General features: G+C 47.7%; 2 protein-coding genes across 3 annotated transcripts in view; both read right to left on the minus strand.

Moving 5' to 3' along the window:
- LOC118419165 (betaine--homocysteine S-methyltransferase 1-like) overlaps positions 1-5,790 on the minus strand; it is a 13,909-nt gene extending 8,119 nt beyond the window's left edge. The window contains exons 1-3 of one of the 2 annotated variants that reach the window (XM_035825483.1): positions 5,639-5,790; positions 3,504-3,694; positions 1,816-2,010 (exon numbers count right to left, since the gene is read on the minus strand). In XM_035825483.1, the coding sequence (XP_035681376.1) occupies positions 1,816-2,010; positions 3,504-3,694; positions 5,639-5,660 (408 nt within the window). In that variant the 5' untranslated portion in view covers positions 5,661-5,790. The remainder of the gene's footprint in view (positions 1-1,815; positions 2,011-3,503; positions 3,695-5,638) is intronic. The other variant, XM_035825482.1, reaches the window with a different exon arrangement.
- Positions 1-22,664, minus strand: part of LOC118420119 (betaine--homocysteine S-methyltransferase 1-like) — a 23,741-nt gene extending 1,077 nt beyond the window's left edge. Inside the window, exons 1-7 of the mRNA XM_035826822.1 lie at positions 22,589-22,664; positions 22,273-22,463; positions 21,717-21,911; positions 21,044-21,155; positions 20,397-20,575; positions 11,731-11,809; positions 8,238-8,536 (exon numbers count right to left, since the gene is read on the minus strand). Coding sequence (XP_035682715.1) covers positions 8,265-8,536; positions 11,731-11,809; positions 20,397-20,575; positions 21,044-21,155; positions 21,717-21,911; positions 22,273-22,463; positions 22,589-22,664 — 1,104 coding nt within the window. The 3' untranslated portion in view covers positions 8,238-8,264. The remainder of the gene's footprint in view (positions 1-8,237; positions 8,537-11,730; positions 11,810-20,396; positions 20,576-21,043; positions 21,156-21,716; positions 21,912-22,272; positions 22,464-22,588) is intronic.
- Positions 22,665-23,381: the final 717 nt, after the last annotated feature.

Genomic DNA, 23,381 nt, shown 5'->3' on the forward strand with positions numbered 1-23,381 from the left:
CAACGCCTCCCCCCCCCCCACAAAAAAAAACTGCCCCGTTTCGACTGCAAGGGAGTCTACCTCGTGCAGTCTACATGTACTTATTCCCTCTGCTCTGGCATATGTTTCGCTCATTTTGATTGGCCAGTGCCTGCATATCCCTTACTTTCTTGTGCATATTGCTCATCCTGATTGGTCAGAATGAATTGACACCGGCACTGGTGATAAATAGTGAAATAAAGTAATGCATAGAATATGATAACGATGCAATAAGGAAAATGAAAGTAATGGTATGAATCAAGGTAATGTCTGAACTATCTATGAGGCTAGTACGATGGACTATCCCACCTTGATGCCGTTCCTATGAGGCTAGTACAGTGGACTATCCCACCTTGATGCCGTTCCTATGAGGCTAGTACAGTGGACTATCCTACCTTGATGTCGTTCCTCCTGGCCTCCTCCAGCACAGGCAGGGTGGTGGCGGGCCCGCGCCCGCAGTTCAGCCCCACCACGTCAGCCCCGGCCTCCGCTAGGCGGCGCAGCGCGTCCTTGACCAGCACGCCGTCTATCAGGTCGTCTCCGCGCTTCAGGTTAAAGCTGACCACCACGGGAACGCCTGAGGGGGGAGGGGGGGTACTGTTTTAGTCATGGTTTCATGTTCTAGTCATGATTCATTATCGACTTTTGGCGACGCCTTAGGGGCGAGCCTTATCAGGTCGTCTCCGCGCTTCAGGTTAAAGCTGACTACCACGGGGACACCTGCGGAGGGGAGCGTACTGTTTTAGTCATGATCCATTTATCGACTTTTGGCGACGCCTCAGTTGGAGCCTAATCACCTCACTTGGTGTTGGGGAGGGGATATGTTTTAGTCATCATCCATTCATCTATTTTGGCTCAATGTAGGCTACCTAAGGGTGCAGTCACATACGCTTTCCAATCGTGGTACGGTCGGTAACTCTTGGCATTTGTGGGGATAGCCATGCATGTGTCCTGCACAGTTCCGCTGTACATGTCTTGCATACACCGTTGAAAAGGCTGTTTCAAATCCCTGTCGGTGGTTGGTTCTGTCACAACCAGCTGCTGGGCAACCATATGGGCAAACACCACGTGACGAACGCACGGCATATGGTATGTGACCGCGCTGACCGCGCAGCACACGTGTCATGAGGGTGCACGGTTAAATACAAGGACTACAAACAACACGGGATCCATTACCTGACGCTCTGAGTACTTGCCTAAACACACCTCACACGGATTGAGTACCTTTGGCATATTTCCTGACGCACTCCAGAGCCAGTTTAGCCTCTGCGTAGGCAAAGAAGGTCTCAGCAAGGATGAAGTCACACCCGCCCTCCTCCATAATCCACTCCAACTGCTGCTGTGTGGTAGAAACAAAAGGAACATCGAAAAATGCAAGAGGGTTTGCAAGGGGTGTGGGTGTGTGGAAGAACCCCCTAGCCTCAAGGAAAGCAATTTACTCAAAATTTGGTCTCCTACCCACGAATTATTTGAATAAGGGGGCGTACTTTGCGAATTATGAGAAATGTAAATGAGCTGCCAACGCAATACAGAAAAGGGGCATGCAAACACTCATGGAGTTCAATCTATGTTGCAATATTAAAAACAACATTCCAATGTCGGAATCCGGTATTCTAATAGTCGACAATGTCGCACTCAAAGCGCGTTGGAATTATTTGATGGAAGCACGTGTGATAACAGTAGCACTTCATGTGATACCCTCAGTCACCGCCCGGTCATGAACACACGTATCGAACGTTATCACGGACCTGGTATGAAATAAAACTTTAGTGAACAACAATACCGTTCTTACCGTACCTTAAACATGGCGTGCGCGCGCCCCTCCCAGCCCGGGTCCGCCTGGTCGTAGATGTTGAGGTTGCAGATATTTCCCGCCATGAGCGTGCCGGTGTCGTCTGCCACCTTCCTCGCCAGGCGCAGCGCCGTGCGGTTGATCTTCTCCAGGTCCGCCTCACGTCCGATCAGCCGCATTTTCTCACGGTGCGCGTAATACTGCAACGTCATCACAAACGCACTGACGATGAACAAGTATCGAATTTGATCTTTTTATGCTGACACCTACCCACATACCAAGTATCATAAAGATCCTTCCACTGCTCCTTAAGTAATCGGGCCGAAACAAAATCCATTCGCTGTGAAATTGATTCCTGTAATTTTCAGAATAATTTGGGTTGATGGTAGTAATATAAAAATGTCTCCGCCCCTGAGCCGTCGCCAAAAAATATGTCCCAGCCTAATCTCCAAGCAGATCTATCGGTGGCTACTGGTTGGTCCTTTGGATACGGCCTTGCCACCGATACATCTGCTTGGAGATAACTCCCATCACCCCCCCCCCCATACATCTGCTTGGAGATAACTCCATCACCCCTAACACACACATACACACACACCCAATCGGCCATAGTCCTGGTCCGCCGAATACTGGGAAAGACGGGGCGACGCAGGGGTAGGAGGTAAACATAGATTGGACCAAACACAGTTCGCATGCACCCTAGACGCGTTGCCATGGTGACGTTTCGCTTAAGGTGGGGTCACACATGCGTATATATTCAAGTCCGTTATAGGTGCGTATGAAGCTCTTAGTCTCTACCAGGCTCCACAGGTCGCGGGGAAAATAGAACAAATTGGACAAATATATATACATAACATGCCAGATGAGTAAGCTGACCGAGAAGTATGGTTAGCGACCCAGCTTACTCGTCTGACATGTTACCTGTTTACGTTTGTCCAATTTCTATTATTTTTCCAACGACCTGTGGGGCCTGGTGGAGTTAAATACTCCCATGCGCGCCTCATACGGACTTAAATATATACGCAGGCGTGACCCCACCTTTACCCTCTTCGCGGTTACTCACAACTCCATATTCCGTACTAGGGACCAACCAAAAAAACACCTTGGTAGATTCTGAGAATGATTATTTATATGGCCTCCTTGTCTATTCTCTCCAAGGATCTTCAAGCAGATGTTAGACCGTCCGGCGGTTCCGGCCTTTCAACTCTTTTAAGTGTTTTGTCCGTCATGAGTGATTCTATTTTGTCAGCTTTCCTAACAGTGTACCAACAAAAACAGAACAAAATGGAAAGGCCGACAAAACGCCTTAGAAAAAGACAAAAACAAGCTGGGACCCTACCTCTGCTTGAAGAGTAACGATATTTGATAATCCTGGGAAAGAGTCACAATTGTGGGTCGCTCTAAGAACAAGTCGTGATCGCTAGCGGGTACGTGAAAGGTCATCACCGATTTAAGGTATCTATTTAACAGTATGATGTCTAAATGTTTGCCCAAGTGTTATAAAAAAGCAATAATGGGTTCTTTAGTAGTTGAATCACTGAAACAGTACAGGGATGATTTGTGGGAGGTGTGGCAAAACACCCGTTTTGGCAAGCCTTGTTTTGGTACATGACCCTGGATGACCCCGGAAAATGACATGGAAATGACTATTTTCCTGTGCATGCGCATTCGGAAGTATCAACGAGCTTATTACCGTGAAGGCCAGCACCACGTCACTTCCGGCGTGCACGAACTCCCTATGCAGACCCTCCACCAGTTCCGGGTGCTCGATGACGACTTCCGGTACGTACCCGCCGGCCTGCAGGTAGCCGCGTCGCTCGAACTCGAACAGATATCCCTCCGCGCAGATCACCGTCTCGTCATCCTGCAGGCGCGCAAGTAATCCTGGGAAATACACGGCAAACAGGTGTCATCTCCGAGCAGACGTAAGGAGAAAAAGTCGTGACATTTTCTGCCTGTGCTTTGCTTTATCACATGCGGTGTGGAGAATAGACACTTCACATACGTCATAAATACATCACTGTTTTATCGCAAATGGTTCTTGCTCCATGAATATATCTGAATGCTATACGTCCTTTTGCATGAAATGAGGTGATTTTTTTCTAACTCTTAACGTTGCCCTTCAGTAATTTTTTCCATGCGAATAACTCCTAGGGATCATTCGTACTAGTACTTCGTACGCAATTTAAGTAAGTAAGTAAGTAACATGATTCAAAATAAATCAAACAACTGTATAAATTCTGTTAAGAGTCAGACGTGGCCGATAGCATTCATTATCTTGCATCAGTGACTGAGAACTGCTTGTGACAAGAAGGGGCGAGACTCGATGCTGAAAAACTGGCTCGAACTAGTGTATATGGGGAGTGTTGACCCCTTAGCGAACAAAATAACGTGTATGTTAAGCTGGCTGAATGGCACTCGGGACCTTGAATTAAAGGACGGGCTTTGAGAAATTGTTTTGACCTTGGAGCGTGTGAGCAGGCCTGAAAAACCGCACCTAGGCTTTATCACCAGCCGAAGTACAGCTTCTCCCCGGCTTATGCCTATGCCAGGAGCCGGTCTGCCAAGGCCCTGAAAACAGCCTGACACCCAGGCTATATCATCAGCCGTAAACAGCATCTCCCCGGCTTGTGCCTATGCCAGGAGCCGGCCTGCCAAGGCCCTGAAAACAGCCTGACACCCAGGCTATATCATCAGCCGTAAACAGCATCTCCCCGGCTTGTGCCTATGCCAGGAGCCGGTCTGCCAAGGCCCTGAAAACAGTCTGGTACCCAGGCTATGTCACCAGTTGAGGTACAGCTTCTTTAAGCCAATAACACACCAGCTCTGATCACACCCGCAAGTTTTGGCAGACGTTCTATGTTTAAGAGTGCTGAGGCCTTAAGATTTTTTTGCGCCTCAAGTCTGAGCCCTTAAGATTGTCCCTCTTCTCTATGCTGTAATTTCAAGGCACCCCTTCCCTCCTATAAATAAGTTCGCTTGAACTCTCCCATCCGCCTCTTGAGTGGAATAACCCGTCTGCCAACCTTTGCCCCTTGCCATGTTGACAGGTACCGACCTTGAAACGACCTTGGGTGCTGTATAATCAGAACACACGCAAACGGTGCGGCGGACATTGCATAATGTATTGCGGTTCTAGGTCACTGACCTTTGGAAAAACAACTAGAGACTGAAGGATACGCCAAACCGCGGTTACTGGATATGATTTTGGAGTGTGTGTCAGGTAGAATCCTCATATTCTTTAGTGTCAGACAGTGAAAGTTACCTGACAGTGAAAGCTACCCGAAACGTTCTGTCGGTTCCAAGTCATATCCAGCTGCTTATAAGTAACTACTATTTGGCGTAGCTGCTATCGGGTTCAAGTCTGTATGGCGAGCCAAAAATAGCGATGTTTCAGTTGAGCGCAAAGTGTGTTTGTAAACAAAAACAAATCACACTCCGCAGTACAAGTAGCCTCACCTTTCGCGGTGAGTTAAACAGTGTGTTACTGACACCGCCTTTCAGCTGAGCGACCTTGATCTTAAAGACCAAACATTCCACAGATGGCACAACGAATTTAATAGACGATTCTTTTACGTGTGTTTGCTTTGCATCCAGTTGTATCAGATTATGAAATTAAGTGTTGCAGAAATGTAATATCGGTCCCTGAGCGGTCGTTGAGCGACAGTATTCAGAAAGGGGCGGGGCCGTACACATACAGCTTCGCCCGGCCTGTGTGCGCACTGCACCATTCTGGCGAGAGTGCACAGCAACACAGAGCGCGCAAACAGCAAGTAAATATATATCAACCTTGTACCGGCTTTTGCAGATGTAATTTGTTCCACCTACCCTTGGGTCTGGGTTTAGACATGGCTGGATCGCAGTTTGCTACTGCAGGCTGCTTGTGTCAAAACGAGCGGGGCTCGATGTGGCAAAAACCGGCTGGGCTGCTTTAAACTGGTGCACAACAGCTTTGGTACAGTACCCCTGCGCTAATGGTGTGGCGTCGCGTGGCGCTGTCGGCAAGGCTGCGTTTGGCCCTAACCCCAGAGGTCCCGGGTTCGAATCTGTTGATATGTGCCGCGATGTCGTGCCTTTGTGGAAAAGCACGGCTTTCCTCACTTCACCAATGTGCAAAAGGGTCCCTCGAATAGGACGTTACATGGAGGTACCTTGGCTGTACAACGATTGGTCAAAGTAAACAATCATGACTTTTTCCCCGCAAACGTTACATCGTATAATATCGATACACAACTGATACGGGCATGGACACACCCCCGTGCGACCGCAATTCTAGGACAAGGCCGCTGTGCCCAACGTACATGGCAGGGACAGATAGATACCTTTGGTGTTGAGACCTTTATTTATTCATGAGAAGCTCAAATCGGCCTGCAGGCCGCTTTGGGTCATATTTACATAATGGTTCGAGAGGATCGTACTCACATAGGAAACACCCACGAATAACGAAGGATGCTATCGCCTTAGGGTGGAAAGATAGCCCGTGGCTAGGCGTGTTGACTTAGAAACTAAAGGTTCTGGGCTCGAATCCCAAACAGGCCCTGATGTTGTTGGCAATGGCACTTGGCACATATTTCTTCACGCCATCCAGCTGAAAATAAGTACCTGGCTTCGGCAAGGGATAGCTTGTTAGACGTAAAGTAAAGCGTATTTAAGTCCGGTGTGACAGCGATCTCGCCCCCCCCCCCCGTGATCTCGCCCCCCCGGGGGCGAAATCACTAGCGATCTCGCCCCCCCGGGGCGAAATCACTAGCGATCTCGCCCTCCCCGGCTAGTGATCTCGCCCCCCTACCTCGCCCCCCTTTAGCGATTTCGCCCCCCCCCCCCAAAAAAAAAGGGTTTACATGACATTTTAGAAGTTTATTGGTATAAATCACAAAATGCAGTTTCAGAATGATATAAGTACACGAGTTTGATACATAACTGCATTCATAGTATCAATATTAATGTAATTACATGGTAATAAGATAGTTGGACTTGTTTCAGACAAGGAGGGTTGGGTCCCTAGTATTCCCATTATTGCATATACCTGAGTCTTGACATAAGATATATTTCATTGTATTCACCTGTCCTCAAGCAACCTATATATCTCCAATATGAAGTCTCTACCATGAAGTGACCACAAAAGAACTATGTAATGTATTTATTAATTATGCAAATATTAGGTATCAATTAGAATAACGCACATTTTGGTATATGCACCTGGCCAAGGGATATCTTCACCTCCAACATGACTGTTTTTTTCTAGTATCTAGGAACTGATGCATTTACCCGTGTTTCTTAAGACTGGTACTTTACCAGCGTTTGTGTAGCATTTAGCAACAGCTATATCAACTTGCGCGTAGATAGTGTTTATAATGAGAAACTATTATTCACGTGTGTTTTTGTTAGTGCTTTGGAAATGTTTCCAGCACAAGAAAGAAAACACTGTGACAAATTAAAAACATATAGCTGACGTATTCCGTACCATAGACGGTGTTGATTTATACGTTCGCAGTAGCACTGTTTTTATGCCACCTCAGCTGCAAAAATTGTCTTTTTCATTTCAATGTCATGCTTGCACCGAACAATATAGTATCGACTTTCGAGGTATGACATCTTACGGTACGGTAATAAGGTGCCATATAGATACCAGGTAACACACCATATACGTTACTCCCCAGGTGCAGTATAGTACCAGGTAGCGCACCTGTAATATGTAGTAACCAGCTGCTATTGGGGGGGGGGGGGGGCGAAAACGCTAAAGGGGGGCGAAAACGCTAGTGATCTCCCCCCCCGGGGGGGCGAAATCCCCGGGGGGGCGAAATCGCCGGGGGGGCGAGATCGCTGTCACACCGGTGCTACACAAAATAAACGTTACTCAGGCAAGTTGATATCATTTTGGAAACGTTAGCATCCACTACCTTTCTCTAGTGGCACTGAGAAGATCTGTAACAGAGCAGGTTTTATACGCTATGCGCGTTTTAGCTAACTGGCGTATTGTAATTGTTACCTGGATGTCTAACTATCCTCGAAGTACCATATAGTTATTTAATTCCTTGCTATAGCATCAATATCGGGTGGCGCCCATCTCCGTTTCTATAGCCCTCGGGCCACAAAGCACACACTGTTATGTATAGCGAAAGAAAACAAAGACAGCATACACAGCAGCAGACGCTCTGATATCAGGATATCAGGATATAGAAGAAAAACTTTGTAATGAGTGTCTTTGATTTTCCTAGATCACGACTGATGAAATTTACAGTTACTCAGTCATACAGCTAGATTTTAACGTTCTCGCGCTCTGTAACCTCCAATGTACGCCAGAATGGCTCTTTGTTGATGTCAGAAAGTCGGGTCGGTGCCGTACTACGCGTGTTTGTTGTTTGTTGTGTACAGTTTTATTGTTTACTTGTTCAGAACTTGTTTTTGCAGACCTCCTGTGTGTTTGTTGTGTACAGTTTTATTGTTAACTTGTTCAGAACTTGTTTTTGCAGACCTCCTGTGTGTTGAAGTCGATGAGAGTCGGGTCGGTGCCGTAGTACGCGTGTTTGCTCATGTCGGCTGTGTATCGGGAGGCGGGCGGCTGCCGGCCCAGCGCCTCGGCCATGGCGCGGGTGAAGTGCGAGGCGTTCCCGCAGCACAGCCCGAGGTACCGCACCCCGAGGGCGCGCGCCCGGCGGCTGAAGGCGGCGATCTGAGACCGGCTGCACAGCCACGGGTCCAGGTCCAGAGGGAAGGCGACCTTACCTGCAACAAGACCCCAACAACACGCTCTTAACAAAACTACCACATAAACAAGATGGCCCCTACATGACGTCAGATCCAACATGGCGGCGCTCATGACCGCCGACGAAGTCGATACAGATTTTGCTGTCGCAAAACTGTCGTAAAGACATTTGAACGTGTAACTGACAACATTGCTGAAGGAAATGCTACAACGTTTAACAACTCAAAGTTTTTTGTTTTTTTTATTGAACAACAAAGTACAGACAGGACAGAGAGGTAATACACTCTAGCAGAAAGCTAATATTCATATCACCTCTCAAAAAAGGATGATTGACAAGAACAAATAAAGTGACAGTATCGAAACAAACAATTCACAGCTATTTACATATAAGTCAGGTTACAAGGTAGTTGCAAAACGTTTGGTATGTACAATATATGACTGGGTCAACTTTAAGATACTGCAGTTTGTATGATATGACAGAAAAGTTGAACCCCTTAAAAGTAAATGGATACGGGCTGATTCGGATAAACTATTGAAATCAAGAGAATTGCCTAGCAGGTTCTGAAGATTGTCGAAAAAAATGGTTCTATATTGTTGATAGGTAGGGCAGTATAACAAAAAATGCACAACACCTTCACATCGACACCCACAGTTACAGGCTGGACTAGAAGCTAAATTTCGGATAAATAAACTTTGGTTTAGACTGCAGGTACCTATGCGAAGGCGTGTAAGGAGTGCGCAGGTGTACCGAGGACCGTAGCTAAAATGTTTATTGATGGAGGGGCGTACTTATTTCATTAAATGTTTTTTATACAGTGAAAAGCTAAGTGAACGAACAGCAGTGTCAAGACCATTCCAGTGTTGTGTTGCATAAGGAATAAAAGACTTTTGGTATCGACTTGTGGTGCAAATCGGTACCCGTAGGTTGTGTTTGTTGCAAAGATTATGAGAAGTAAAAACAGAAACTACGGGAGGAATCAAGTCCTTAAGATACTGGCGAGTATGACCGTTAACAATCTTGTAAAACATGACCAAGGAGTGAACGTGTCGCCGATCAGAAAGTCTTTCCCAACCAAGTTCAGCAAGGAGCGAAGAGTAAGAAGAACCTCTTACTGCCCCTGAGACTGTAAGTGCACACTCGTACTGAACACGTTCTAAACGTTGGGAATCACATAAAGTACATCCATGCCATATGATATCGGCATACTCAAGAAGAGGACGGATAAAGGACTTATAAATAGTATCAAGTACTGTTCGAGGTAATCTAAATTTCAATTTGTTAAGTGCAGACACTCGTTTAGATGTCTTGGAAATCATATTTGAAATTTGCATTTCCCATGACATGGTGGTTGTTAAAAAACTTCCTATGTGCTTATGAGATTTAACGGACTTAATAACACAGTTGTTGAGGAAAAGAGGTGGATGGTAAGGGGGATTTAATTTCTTAGAAAAAAGCATTTCTTCAGTTTTTAAGGGATTTAGCTCCATAAGCCATCTTGCCGACCAAGATGAAATCTTCATGAGATCACCATTGAGTCGAATGGCTGTTGAGTTGGGATTTTCCACGATATCCAATAAGGAGCTGTCGTCCGCAAATAAAAAAGGGCAAGTGACTAAACCATCCACCATGTCATTAATATACACAAGGAACAGTAGGGGGCCTAGCACCGAACCCTGAGGTACACCTGCGCCAACATAGCACCAATCTGAACATTGTCCATCAATAACAACTCTTTGCTCTCTACTAGAGAGATAACTGTAAAACCAATTTAAGATTGAACCGTCAACCCCGTTTCTTTGCAACTTAAAAATAAGGCCTTTATGCCAGACTTTATCAAATGCTCTTGAAAAGTCGAGGTAAACCGCTCTGACTTCTCTGTTTGAGTCTAGAGCATCAAAAATTTTGTCAGTTATACAAATGAGCTGATTAACAGTAGAATCTCCGCGGATAAAGCCGGACTGGAGAGAATAAAGTAAATTTTGGGACATCAGATGATTATACAAGTGTTTAAATACAATTTTTTCCAAGATTTTGGACAAGCTAGGTAGCAAAGAAACAGGGCGGTAATTAGATACATCATCGGGATCTCCCTTTTTGAAAATAGGAACCACATTTGCCCGTTTCCAGGCTTCTGGAAAGACACCATGGCAAAGAGATATGTTGAAAACGTAAGCGATTTTGTCAGATATAAGGGGACATATAAGTTTTAAAAAACGGTTGTCGACATTATCGTAGCCACATGCTTTAGATATATCTAAAGACGATATGTAAAGTTCAACCTCAGCAGGTGTAGTAAAACATTCTGACAAACGAACGTCGGTAAGGTAATCAATTTGTGGAAGGCTTGCCTTGGTGTCATCCACAGAGGCTTGAGCAGAGAAAAAATCATTGAACATTCTTGCCTTTTCACAAGAATCAGTTACATAAGAGTGACCCGACTTTAAGGGGGGAATGGTAGAGCTCGCTTTGCTACAAAAGAACATTTTGACAATGTGCCACCACTTCTTACTGGAACAAGGAGAAGACGTCAATGAGTCAACGAGACGGTTGTAGTAGTTAGACTTAGAGAGAGAGATTTCACGTACAAGCTTGTTTCTAACATTGCGGTATAAAGACCATAATGTAGGACTATTTGATACTTTAGCTTTTCGTTGCCGCATTAACGATCTAATTCTAGGAGACATCCAAGGTTTGTCTCTGGGTCTTACCACTATAACTTTGTGAGGAACACATTTGGATTTAGCTTCAAATATAAGTTCAGCGAGCTTGTCACATGCATCATCGACATTATTACAATAGAAAATATCATTCCATTTGGGATCAAATGAGAAATCTTCTAGTAAGTTAAGGTCAATCTTAGAATAGTCCCATACAGTACGAGTATAAGGCTTTGGGCATTTCAAAGATAGATTAAAGGTGGTAATTATCGGACAGTGGTGGCATGCGGAGAGTGGAGACAAAACAATGGTTTGTTTAACAAGCTGTCCCGCATCAGTAAACAGTAAGTCAATCAAAGACGGTGAGCGTGACAGGTCACATGTCGGCTCACTGATCACCTCAACTCAAAGTTAACCATGTATGTGACAGACCTGTGGCAACGTATTCCATCCCAAAGGAATATGCTACATTTACAATAGTCTATATGACACAGAAAATGTACAGAGTGTATCCTGCACAGTCTAGTAGGCGTTACACAGTAGCGAGCTGACTGACCGTTCTCGTCCTTTAGCGTGAGGAAGTTCGGGTCCCCTTCATGGGTGCGGTACGGTACCGGGACAGCCGCTAGGGGGATCTGGGGAGGATAGACGGGTAAATAGTGTGAGAATAACCTCCTTGTTTTAACCAACACAGCCACAGAGTACACGGCACAATACTAATGGCTGATGTTGACACGCACCTTGATGTTATTCTTGGCTTCCTCGAGTACAGGCAGCATGGTGGGCGGGCCCCGGCCGCAGTTCAGCCCGACTACGTCCGCGCCGGCCTCCGCTAACTCCTGAAGGGCCGTCTGGATAGGCACGCCGTCTATCAGCTCGGAGTGGCGCTGCAGGTTCAGGGTCACGACTATGGGGAGACCTGGACAGGACGGGAGGTTAACGCTACAGGTGAGAGCTGAACAAGAACCTGGACGGGGCAAGGTACTGACTTCAAAACACCTGACCCCTTCGGAATCAAGGAGTCGGGGAGACCAGGATAGGCCGGGGGCAGAATAACGCTGCAGGTGAGCTGAAACAAGAACCATGGCGGTGCACGACATAGATTTCAAACTATCTTAGTCATCGCTTGTTACATCACTAAGAATTTAACACCGTTAGGATTTATCTTATCTAAACTTGAAATTTTGTCTGTGTTGGTTTTGGATCAGACAGTACAATTCACCAGAAAAGCTTGGACTTACGCACCCAAATTTTCGACTGACTGACTCCGTTGCACCTTGTACAACGATGATGAACTAAACTGAACTGAGCAACTCCAGTCTTTGTCAAGCTATGAACATTCTATTGTTACAGTGTAACTCTGAGCCAAGCTTATCTATTTGCGCACCTTTGGCGTACTTCTTGGCGCACTGCAGAGCGAACAAGGCCTCGGCGAAGGCGAAGAAGGACTCGGCCACCACGAAATCCGCCCCGCCCTCCACTGCCCACTCCAGCTGCTCCTGTGGAGATAATCCGCAAATTCTACTTAACAACTGACGCGCTGTACCGTGACCGGCACGTAAAATGAGCAACACACTTATTAACCAGCTCAACACACCTATTTTGCTTGCCCACCTGCCTAACACAGTGCGTGGCACAGGCAAGACAGGAGTGTAAAACAGATAAACAAGTGGGCTCCTTGCATTTGTACGCATCGACCACGGTAGCGCTAACATGTCGCGAATAAGACACTAAAAGAAAGGAAAACTTCTAAGTAGTATTTGCACTGTAATCATATCATATCATATCGTAATGCATGTTTATTTGTAACATATTGTCAAAGTTATCATCAAACATTTGCCTACAAGCATGAAAGCTCATCCGTGATGGTAGATGACATCCTTCTCTTACCGGAACGGGGGATGATACAGACTTTTATCAACCTCACCTTTGACCAATTCCTGACGTCACACAAGTCACGTGTCCAGGCAATTGGGTCGATAGCTGAAAAGACTCAAAGATAAGGTCGAAATTTCCATGGAGTCCATTTTTAGTTAAATATCCTCACAAACACTTGCCTACCTTGAACATGACCTCAGCCTTCTCCTTCCAGCCGGAGTCGTTTGGGTCGAACAGGTTGAGTTTGCAGATGTTTCCCGCCATGAGCGTGCCGGTGTCGTCTGCCACCTTCCTGGCCAGGCGCAGCGCCGTGCGGTTCATCCGCTCCAGGTCCGCCTCCCTGCCGATAATGCGCATTTTCTCTCGGTGCGCGTAGTGCTGGGGAATGGAAGGGGTGTATGTAGTTAGGCGGAGGATTCCACAAATGTCAGGTAAAAGGTAATTCCATGGCTTTTTAAGGCCGTAGGAGAAGTTCATTGCTATCCACTGTGCCCAAGGCACGATATCAAGGAAGGCGGAGCCAATCCATTTCCTATTTCTTTCTCCCATTTCTTTTTCGCTATAAACGTGGAGAAATACGGGTATAATTTTGGATACAATCAAGGCCAAAATATTTTGTTTTATTTTCAACCTGCAAACGTGTTAATGCCAGCACCACATCGCAACCGGCGTACGAAACCTCCCCATGCAGAGCCTTGTCCTTGCCGCTAATGCCAGTATGTACGTACCACAATTCCCCATGCAGAGCCTTGTCCTTGCCGCAAATGCCAGTACCACAATTCCCCATTCAGAGCCTTCCTCTTACCGTCAAAGCCAGCACCACAACTCCCCATGCAGAGCCTTGCTTTTACAGTCAATGCCAGTACCACAATCCCCCAAGCAGAGCCCTCCTCTTACCGTCAAAGCCAGCACCACATCGCTACCGGCGTGCACGAACTCCCTATGCAGAGCCTCCACTTTATCGGGATGTTCTATGACGACCTCGGGTACGAAGGTCCCGGCTTGCAGGTAGCCGCGCCGCTCCAGCTCAAGCAGGTACCCGCCGGCACAGATCACTGTGTCCCCGGCTTGTAGACGGGCCAGCAGTCCTGCACAACCGTGTAGTACATGTTAGTACTCTAACCCTAACGAACTTAGTTCCAGCAGGTACCCGCCGGCACAGATCACGGTCTCCCCGGCCTGCAGACGGGCCAGCAGTCCTGCACAATATCGTGTAGTTAGTATCTAATCCTAACCCTAAACCCCTACCCCCTGACATCTAACCCTAACTCAGTTCCAGCAGGTACCCGCCGGCACAGATCACGGTTTCTCCAGCCTGTAGACGGGCCAGCAGACCTGTGCGATAACGTGTGGTACATCTTAGTACCCTAACTCCTAATCCCTAACCCTAACCCTGACCCCGACTCCTAACCCCGAACCCTAACCCTGACCCCGACTCCTAACCCCGAACCCTAACCCTGACCCCGACTCCTAACCCCGAACCCCGAACCCAAACCCTAACCCCTAACCCTAACCCAGTTCCAGCAGGTACCCGCCGGCACGGATCACGGTCTCCCCGGCCTGCAGACGGGCCAGCAGTCCTGTACAACCGTGTAGTACATGTTAGTACCTGACCCTAACACTAACACTAGCCCCTAACCCTAACCCAGCTCCAGCAGGTACCCGCCCGCACAGATCACTGTTTCTCGGGCCAGCAGTCCTACCAATATGTTGTAGTGCATGTTAGTACCTAACCCCTAACCCCTAACCCTAACCCCTGACCCCGACTCCTAACCCCTAACCCTAGCCCCTTATCCCTAACCCAGCTCCAGCAGGTACCCGCCGGCACAGATCACTGTTTCTTCGGCCTGCACGGCTGCAGCCGGGCCAACAAACCTGCTCAATATCGTGTAGTTAGTATCTAATCCTAACCCTAAACCCCTACCCCCTGACATCTAACCCCAACTCAGTTCCAGCAGGTACCCGCCGGCACAGATCACGGTCTCCCCGACCTGCAGACGGGCCAGCAGTCCTACAGAGGGCCGTGTGGTACATCTTAGTACCCTAACCCTGATCTCGACTCTTAACCCCTAACCCTGACCCCGACTCCTAACCCCTAACCCTGACCCCGACTCCTAACCCCTAACCCTAACCTTGACCCCGACTCCTAACCCCGAACCCTAACCCTGACCCCGACTCCTAACCCCGAACCCTAACCCTGACCCCGACTCCTAACCCCTAACCCAAACCCTAACCCCTTATGCCAACCCAGCTCCAACAGGTACCCGCCGGCACAAATCACGGTCTCCCCGACCTGCAGACGGGCCAGCAGTCCTGCAAAAGGCCGTGAGGTACATGTTTACCACACTACTACTCTAACCCCAACCCCTAACCATAAACCAGCTCCAGCAGGTACCCGCCGGCACAGATCACGGTCTCTCCGGCCTGCAGCCGGGCCAGCAAACCTATGGCATCATTTCCGTGTCAAAATTTCGTACTGAAAAAGGTACCTTAAAGAAGCGAAAATAGACGTAAATACGTCTACGCTGCTTTGAACAAAACGTCGTTTTGCTAGGTCTAAAGGGGCCTTTTGAACGATGCCCATACGTCCCCTTTGCACAGCTTTACAATTTCCGTGTCAAAATAACGTTCTGGAAAAGGGTACCTTAAACAAGCGAAAATACGTGTACGATGTTTCAACAGGGACGTTACGATATCGAACGATAGCGTGCTACGATTTCCTGCAATATCGCATATCATAGCAACATTGAACCAAATATGTATGCTGTAACGTTATCGGTCATACGGTACGTACACCCCCTTCTCACTCCAACATGGTTATGCCCCACTTGATCAAGTCAGCGTTACCATCAGGTACTGGGTACGTGTCACTTGAAATCGAAGCATCGTCACCCTTCCACCCCCCATTCCAAACATGGTTATGTCCCACTTGATCAAATCAACGTTACCATAAGCGACGCCTGGCGGACCATTAGGTACTGCGTACGTGTCACTTGAAATCGAGACCATTCCCTCCCCCATTCCAAACATGGTTATGCCCCACTTGGAAAGCGGCGGAAGGTGATTTGGAGTGCGGATAAAACGCGATTGACAACTTTCTGTCACATGTCTTTTAAGTTGCCCAAACAAGGGCGCGGGCAAGTGCCACGCGTCATGTGTGCGGTTATTATTCTGCTATTTCTGGGTGTAGGGCAATATCTTTTAAACTTTTTGTCATTTATGTCAGTATTACCGTTTTGTAATGATAAACCGGAATGTGGAAATATGTCCTTTGGGCATACAAAAAGACATGCGACACCAGACGAGGTAATTCATTACTCTGACAGTAGATCTATCTGATAAGGCGTGTCAATGGTTACCATGCCTTATTTATCCCATATGCTACAGTACCCAGATGCCGAATTATTTCCAGTGCTTCAACTTCAAGACACATTCCGATTTATGACAAAAGGAATATCAATACTTTCAATTTCTGTGTCTATGAGAACCTCATGATTTCATTCTTGCTAGTATAGGGAACAAACTCTTCAAACTGGTGATGTGAGTTCGGTTGCTGAACATAATTTGTTTTTGAAACAAGTGGGCGGTATTTTCATTATCGCGTAAACCGGGAGGTCTGTTTAAGATTTCACGGTGGTGGGTGGTGCTTATTTCTCTGCCTCAATTTTTCCCACAGATTTTGATGAAGTTCTATTCATGGCCCTTTATCTATTCTTCTGATTGTCCCTTGAGAACATTTACCCTTCCACTTGTCATCTTTAAAACACCTTCCCCTTCACCCAGAAATAGCAGAATGATAACCGCACACGTGACGCGTGGCACTTGCCCGCGCCCTTGTTTGGGCAACTTAAAAGACATGTGACAGAAAGTTGTCAATCACGTTTTATCCGCACTCCAAATCACCTTCCGCCGCTTTCCAAGTGGGGCATAACCATGTTTGGAATGGGGGAGGGAAGGGTCTCGATTTCAAGTGACACGTACGCAGTACCTAATGGTCCGCCAGGCGTCGCTTATGGTAACGTTGATTTGATCAAGTGGGACATAACCATGTTTGGAATGGGGGGTGGAAGGGTGACGATGCTTCGATTTCAAGTGACACGTACCCAGTACCTGATGGTAACGCTGACTTGATCAAGTGGGGCATAACCATGTTGGAGTGAGAAGGGGGTGTACGTACCGTATGACCGATAACGTTACAGCATACATATTTGGTTCAATGTTGCTATGATATGCGATATTGCAGGAAATCGTAGCACGCTATCGTTCGATATCGTAACGTCCCTGTTGAAACATCGTACACGTATTTTCGCTTGTTTAAGGTACCCTTTTCCAGAACGTTATTTTGACACGGAAATTGTAAAGCTGTGCAAAGGGGACGTATGGGCATCGTTCAAAAGGCCCCTTTAGACCTAGCAAAACGACGTTTTGTTCAAAGCAGCGTAGACGTATTTGCGTCTATTTTCGCTTCTTTAAGGTACCTTTTTCAGTACGAAATTTTGACACGGAAATGATGCCATAGCAAACCTGCTCAATATCGTGTAGTTAGTATCTAATCCTAACCCTAAACCCCTACCCCCTGACATCTAACCCTAACTCAGTTAGAGCAGGTAGCCGCCGGCACAGATCACGGTCTCCCCGGCCTGTAGACGGGCCAGTAGTCCTACAGAGGGCCGTGAGGTACATGTTAGTACCTGACCCTAACCCCCAACCCTAACCCTTAGGCCTAACCCTAAGCCTAACCCTAACGCTAACCCCTAGCCCTAGCCCTAGCCCTAGCCCTAGCCCTAGCCCTAGCCCTAGCCCTAGCCCTAGCCCTAGCCTAGCCCTAGCCCTAGCCCTAGCCCTAGCCCTAGCCCTAGCCCTAGCCCTAGCCCTAGCCATAACCCTAATCCTAACCCTAACCCCTAACCCCTAACCTGATGACCTGGACCAGGCGAATGTCACCATGGTTACTGGTAGCAGACACCTTGTGGTGTTCGGTTACATTATATGTAGCAAGTGGCAAAACAGAGCTGCGGGCCGGTGGGTATGTATATATAGATATATGAGGCAGCCCAACAAACTCGCCACAGAATAATCGGGACTGTCGAACTAAGGTTAAAAATTACCAGGGCTGCCTACAGTGCACACATGTAACCAAGTATTATGTATCTTACCTGTTGTAACTTTTTCTCATTAGCCATGACCCGGATACTTGTGGGCACATTTGTCTTAAACCACATATATGTTCTAAATGTTTTGCAGCAACGTTACAGAAACGTTAAACTTAAACAACACTACTTTGTACAAGGAACGGCGTCTCTCGTGTATAGCTTTCGTTGTATAAGAGGTTTCCGCAGTTAACTCCTGTCAGCAGCCCTCCTAAAATTACTGTGGGTTATTTCTATGATTTTCCCAAGCAGACTCTCATGTCAACTCCGGTGTCTATGTACAACCAAAACTCTAAGAATCCTGAACAGGTTCGAAATACCGACTGTACCCACCTTTAGGCTTGGGTTCCTCCATGTTACCTGTGTTGCCGCCCCTCCCCCTGAGTGCACACGGACTGTAGATCAAATCACGAGCACACACACTAACGGCGGCTCACCACCCATTGCCCTACTGACCCCTGGACTTTCTGTCAGTATGTTTACTATGTAGGAAAGAACATTTGCCTTGCTAGATATACTCTGTAATAAACACATTCGTATTATCCCGGATGGACGTACATTTCTGTGCCATGTGTGGCGTCGGTGTGGCGCAATGGCTAGAGCGTTAGGCTCAGAAGCAAAAGGTTCCGGGGTCGATGCCCTGACATGACCCAATGTTGTGCCCGTGGGAGGCGCACCTTGCTCGACGGGCCACTCGGCTAATCTGTTTTAGGTAGTGCTAAAATTTTACATGGATTTTGTGCGCCACTGGAACAAGACCTGCAAATTTTCCAAAAAGAACCGTATTTTCACACATGTATTTGTACCTACAAAACATTGCTATAATCTGCCCACTGCTAGAAATAAGAAAACGACAACCCGTGAAAAAAACACAAAGTTTTATTGCATTAAAGTAAGGAATTTTTGTGTTTGTTACATTTGTATTTCTATTCAATTGGAAGATGCTGTGCTCGCAAAGGTCAGACTTGACAGTAAAATTCAGAGGTGGTAGAAGCAGTCGTTCATCAGATATAACAGACATTCCAGGTCATGGGGTCAATAGGAGAGTCTATTAATTCACGATAGGTATATTTTTTTCTTACATTTTTACTGATGCCAAACTCTGTCATTAAGTCCCACGCGAGCGAAGTGAAAGATGTAGACCTGTTAGTTATTTTGGAACTCGCAGTTTACGTTGTTCAGAACTTGTTTTTGCAGACCTCCTGTGTGTTGAAGTCGATGAGAGTCGGGTCGGTGCCGTAGTACGCGTGTTTGCTCATGTCGGCTGTGTATCGGGAGGCGGGCGGCTGCCGGTCCAGCGCCTCGGCCATGGCGCGGGTGAAGTGCGAGGCGTTCCCGCAGCACAGCCCGAGGTACCGCACCCCGAGGGCGCGCGCCCGGCGGCTGAAGGCGGCGATCTGAGACCGGCTGCACAGCCACGGGTCCAGGTCCAGAGGGAAGGCGACCTTACCTGCAACAAGGCGACAACAACACGCTCTTAACAAAACTAACACATAAACAAGATGGCTCCTACATGACGTCAGATCCAACATATCGGCGCTCATGACCGCCGACGAAGTCAATACAGATTAGACATTTGAACGTGTAACTGACAACATTGATGAAGGAAATGCTACAACGTTTAACAACTCAAACTTACACATGTATGTAACAGACCTGTGGCAACGTATTCTATCCCAAAGGAATATGCTACATGTATACTAGTCTATATGACACAGAATGTACAGAGTGTATCCTGTACAGTCTAGCAGGCATTACACAGTAGCGAGCTGACTCACCGTTCTCGTCCTTAAGCGTGAGGAAGTTCGGGTCCCCTTCGTGGGTGCGGTACGGTACCGGGACAGCCGCTAGGGGGACCTGGAGAGGTGAAAAGGCGTTCTTATGGTTAGAGTCGTTCCAAACTTTCTGGGTTTGAATCCCCAAAGCTGTGGCCTCAGGTTAGAAACGCACTTAAGACCCATTTTTTAAATCCAATTCAGATGAAAATTAATTAGTCCATAGCTGCGGCTAGGAACATCCTCTAGAATTGGACGTTAGTTAAAGGTGCACGTAATTTGAGACAGCAACGCTTGGTGTGGGTGGATCAAACCTTTAATTCTGGTCTTGCCATCTTAAAAAAACTGGTGTGTAACGCCTTACGTCACTTTACCAAATAGTATACCACACAATACTAATGGCTGATGTTGTCACGCACCTTGATGTTGTTCTTGGCCTCCTCGAGCACAGGCAGCATGGTGGGCGGGCCCCGGCCGCAGTTCAGCCCGACCACGTCCGCGCCGGCCTCCGCTAGCTCCTTCAGGGCCGTCTGGATAGGCACGCCGTCTATCAGCTCGGAGTGGCGCTGCAGGTTCAGGGTCACGACTACGGGTAGACCTAGACAGGACGGGAGGTTAACGCTACTGGTGAGCTGAACACGAACCGTGACGGGGTAAGGTACCGACTTCAAACCACCTTTGGCCCTTTTCGAATCAAGAAATCGGGGGGACCAGGATAGGCCGGGGGCAGTAATGCTACAGGTGAGCTGAAACAAGAACCATGACGGTGCACGACATAGATTTCAAACTATCTTAGCCACCGCTTGTTACATCACTAAGAATTTAACACCGTTAGGATTTATCTTATCTAAACTTGAAAGTTCGTCTGTGTTGGTTTTGGATCGGACAGTACAATTCATCAGAAAAGCTTGGACTTACGCACCCAAATTTTCGACTGACTTGAGTCCGTTGCACCTTGTATAACGATGATGGACTAAACTAAACTGGGCAACTCCAGTCTTTGTCAAGCTATGAACAATCCATTGTTACAGTTCAACTCTTAGGTTAATCGTATCTACTTACGCACCTTTGGCGTACTTCTTGGCGCACTGCAGAGCGAACATGGCCTCGGCGAAGGCGAAGAAGGACTCGGCCACCACGAAATCCGCCCCGCCCTCCACTGCCCACTCCAGCTGCTCCTGTGGAGATAATCCGCAAATTCTACTTAACAACTGACGCGCTGTACCGTGGCCGGCACGTAAAATGAGCAACACACTTATTAACCAGCTCAACACACCTATTTTGCTTGCCCACCTGCCTAACACAGTGCGTGGCACAGGCAAGACAGGAGTGTAAAACAGGTAAACAAGTGGGCTCCTTGCATTTGTACGCATCGACCACGGTAGCGCTAACATGTCACGAATAAGACACTAAAAGAAATGAAAACTTGTAAGTAGTATTTGCACTGTAATCATATCATATCATATCGTAATGCATGTTTATTTGTAACATATTGTCAAAGTTATCATCAAACATTTGCCTACAAGCATGAAAGCTCATCCGTGATGGTAGATGACATCCTTTCTTACCGGAACGGGGGATGATACAGACTTTTATCAACCTCACCTTTGACCAATTCCTGACGTCACACAAGTCACGTGTCCAGGCAATTGGGTCGATAGCTGAAAAGACTCAAAGATAAGGTCGAAATTTCCATGGAGTCCATTTTTAGTTAAATATCCTCACAAACACTTGCCTACCTTGAACATGACTTCAGCCTTCTCCTTCCAGCCGGAGTTGTTTGGGTCAAACAGGTTGAGTTTGCAGATGTTTCCCGCCATGAGCGTGCCGGTGTCGTCTGCCACCTTCCTCGCCAGACGCAGCGCCGTGCGGTTCATCCGCTCCAGGTCCGCCTCCCTGCCGATAATGCGCATTTTCTCTCGGTGCGCGTAGTGCTGGGGAATGGAAGGGGTTTATGTAGTTAGGCGGAGGATTCCACAAATGTCAGGTAAAAGGTAATTCCATGGCTTTTTAAGGCCGCAGGAGAAGTGCATTGCTATCCACTGTGCCCAAGGCACGATATCAAGGAAGGCGGAGCCAATCCATTTCCTATTTCTTTTTCCCATTTCTTTTTCGCTATAAACGTGGAGAATTTTGGATACAATTGAGGCCAAAAGATTTTGTTTTATTTTCAACCTGCAAACGTGTTAATGCCAGCACCACATCGCAACCGGCGTACGAAACCTCCCCATGCGGAGCCTTGTCCTTACCGTCAAAGCCAACACCACAAGTCCCCATGCAGAGCCTTCCTCTTACCGTCAAAGCCAGCACCACGTCGCTACCGGCGTGCACGAACTCCCTATGCAGAGCCTCCACTTTATCGGGATGTTCCACAACGACCTCGGGTACGAAGGTCCCGGCCTGTAGGTAGCCGCGCCGCTCCAGCTCCAGCAGGTACCCGCCGGCACAGATCACTGTTTCTCCGGCCTGTAGACGGGCCAGTAGTCCTACACAATAACGTGTGGTACATATCAGTACCCTAACCCTTACCCTGTCCCTAATCCCTATCCCGACTCCTAACCCCTAACCATAACCCTAACCCTGACCCTAACCCTAACCCCTTACCCCTAACCCAGCTCCAGCAGGTACCCGCCCGCACAGATCACTGTTTCACGGGCCAGCAGTCCTACCAATATGTTGTAGTGCATGTTAGTACCTAACCCCTAACCCCTAACCCTAACCCCTGACCCCGACTCCTAACCCCTAACCCTAGCCCCTTATCCCTAACCCAGCTCCAGCAGGTACCCGCCGGCACAGATCACTGTTTCTTCGGCCTGCAGACGGGCCAGCAAACCTGTACGATAACGTGTGGTACATCTTAGTACTCTAACTCCTAACCCCTAATCCTAACCCTGACCCCGACTCCTAACCCCTAACCCTAACCCTGACCCCGACTCCTAACTCCTAACCCCTAACCCAGCTCCAGCAGGTACCCGCCCGCACAGATCACGGTCTCTCCGGCCTGCAGACGGGCCAGCAAACCTGCACAATATCGTGTAGTTAGTATCTAATCCTAACCCTAAACCCCTACCCCCTGACATCTAACCCTAACTCAGTTCCAGCAGGTACCCGCCGGCACAGATCACGGTTTCTCCAGCCTGTAGACGGGCCAGCAGTCCTGCACAACCGTGTAGTACATGTTAGTACCTAACTCCTAACCCCTAACCCTGACCCCGACTCCTAACCCCAAACCCTAACCCTGACCCCGACTCCTAACCCCTATCCCTAACCCAGCTCCAGCAGGTACCCGCCGGCGCGGCACAGATCACGGTCTCCCCGGCCTGCAGACGGGTCAGCAGTCCTACACAATATCGTATGGTACATGTTAGTACCCTAACTCCTAACCCCTAACCCTAACCCTGATC

Source organism: Branchiostoma floridae, chromosome 7 (genome assembly GCF_000003815.2).
Source record: "Branchiostoma floridae strain S238N-H82 chromosome 7, Bfl_VNyyK, whole genome shotgun sequence".
Classification (NCBI taxonomy): Eukaryota; Metazoa; Chordata; class Leptocardii; order Amphioxiformes; family Branchiostomatidae; genus Branchiostoma; species Branchiostoma floridae.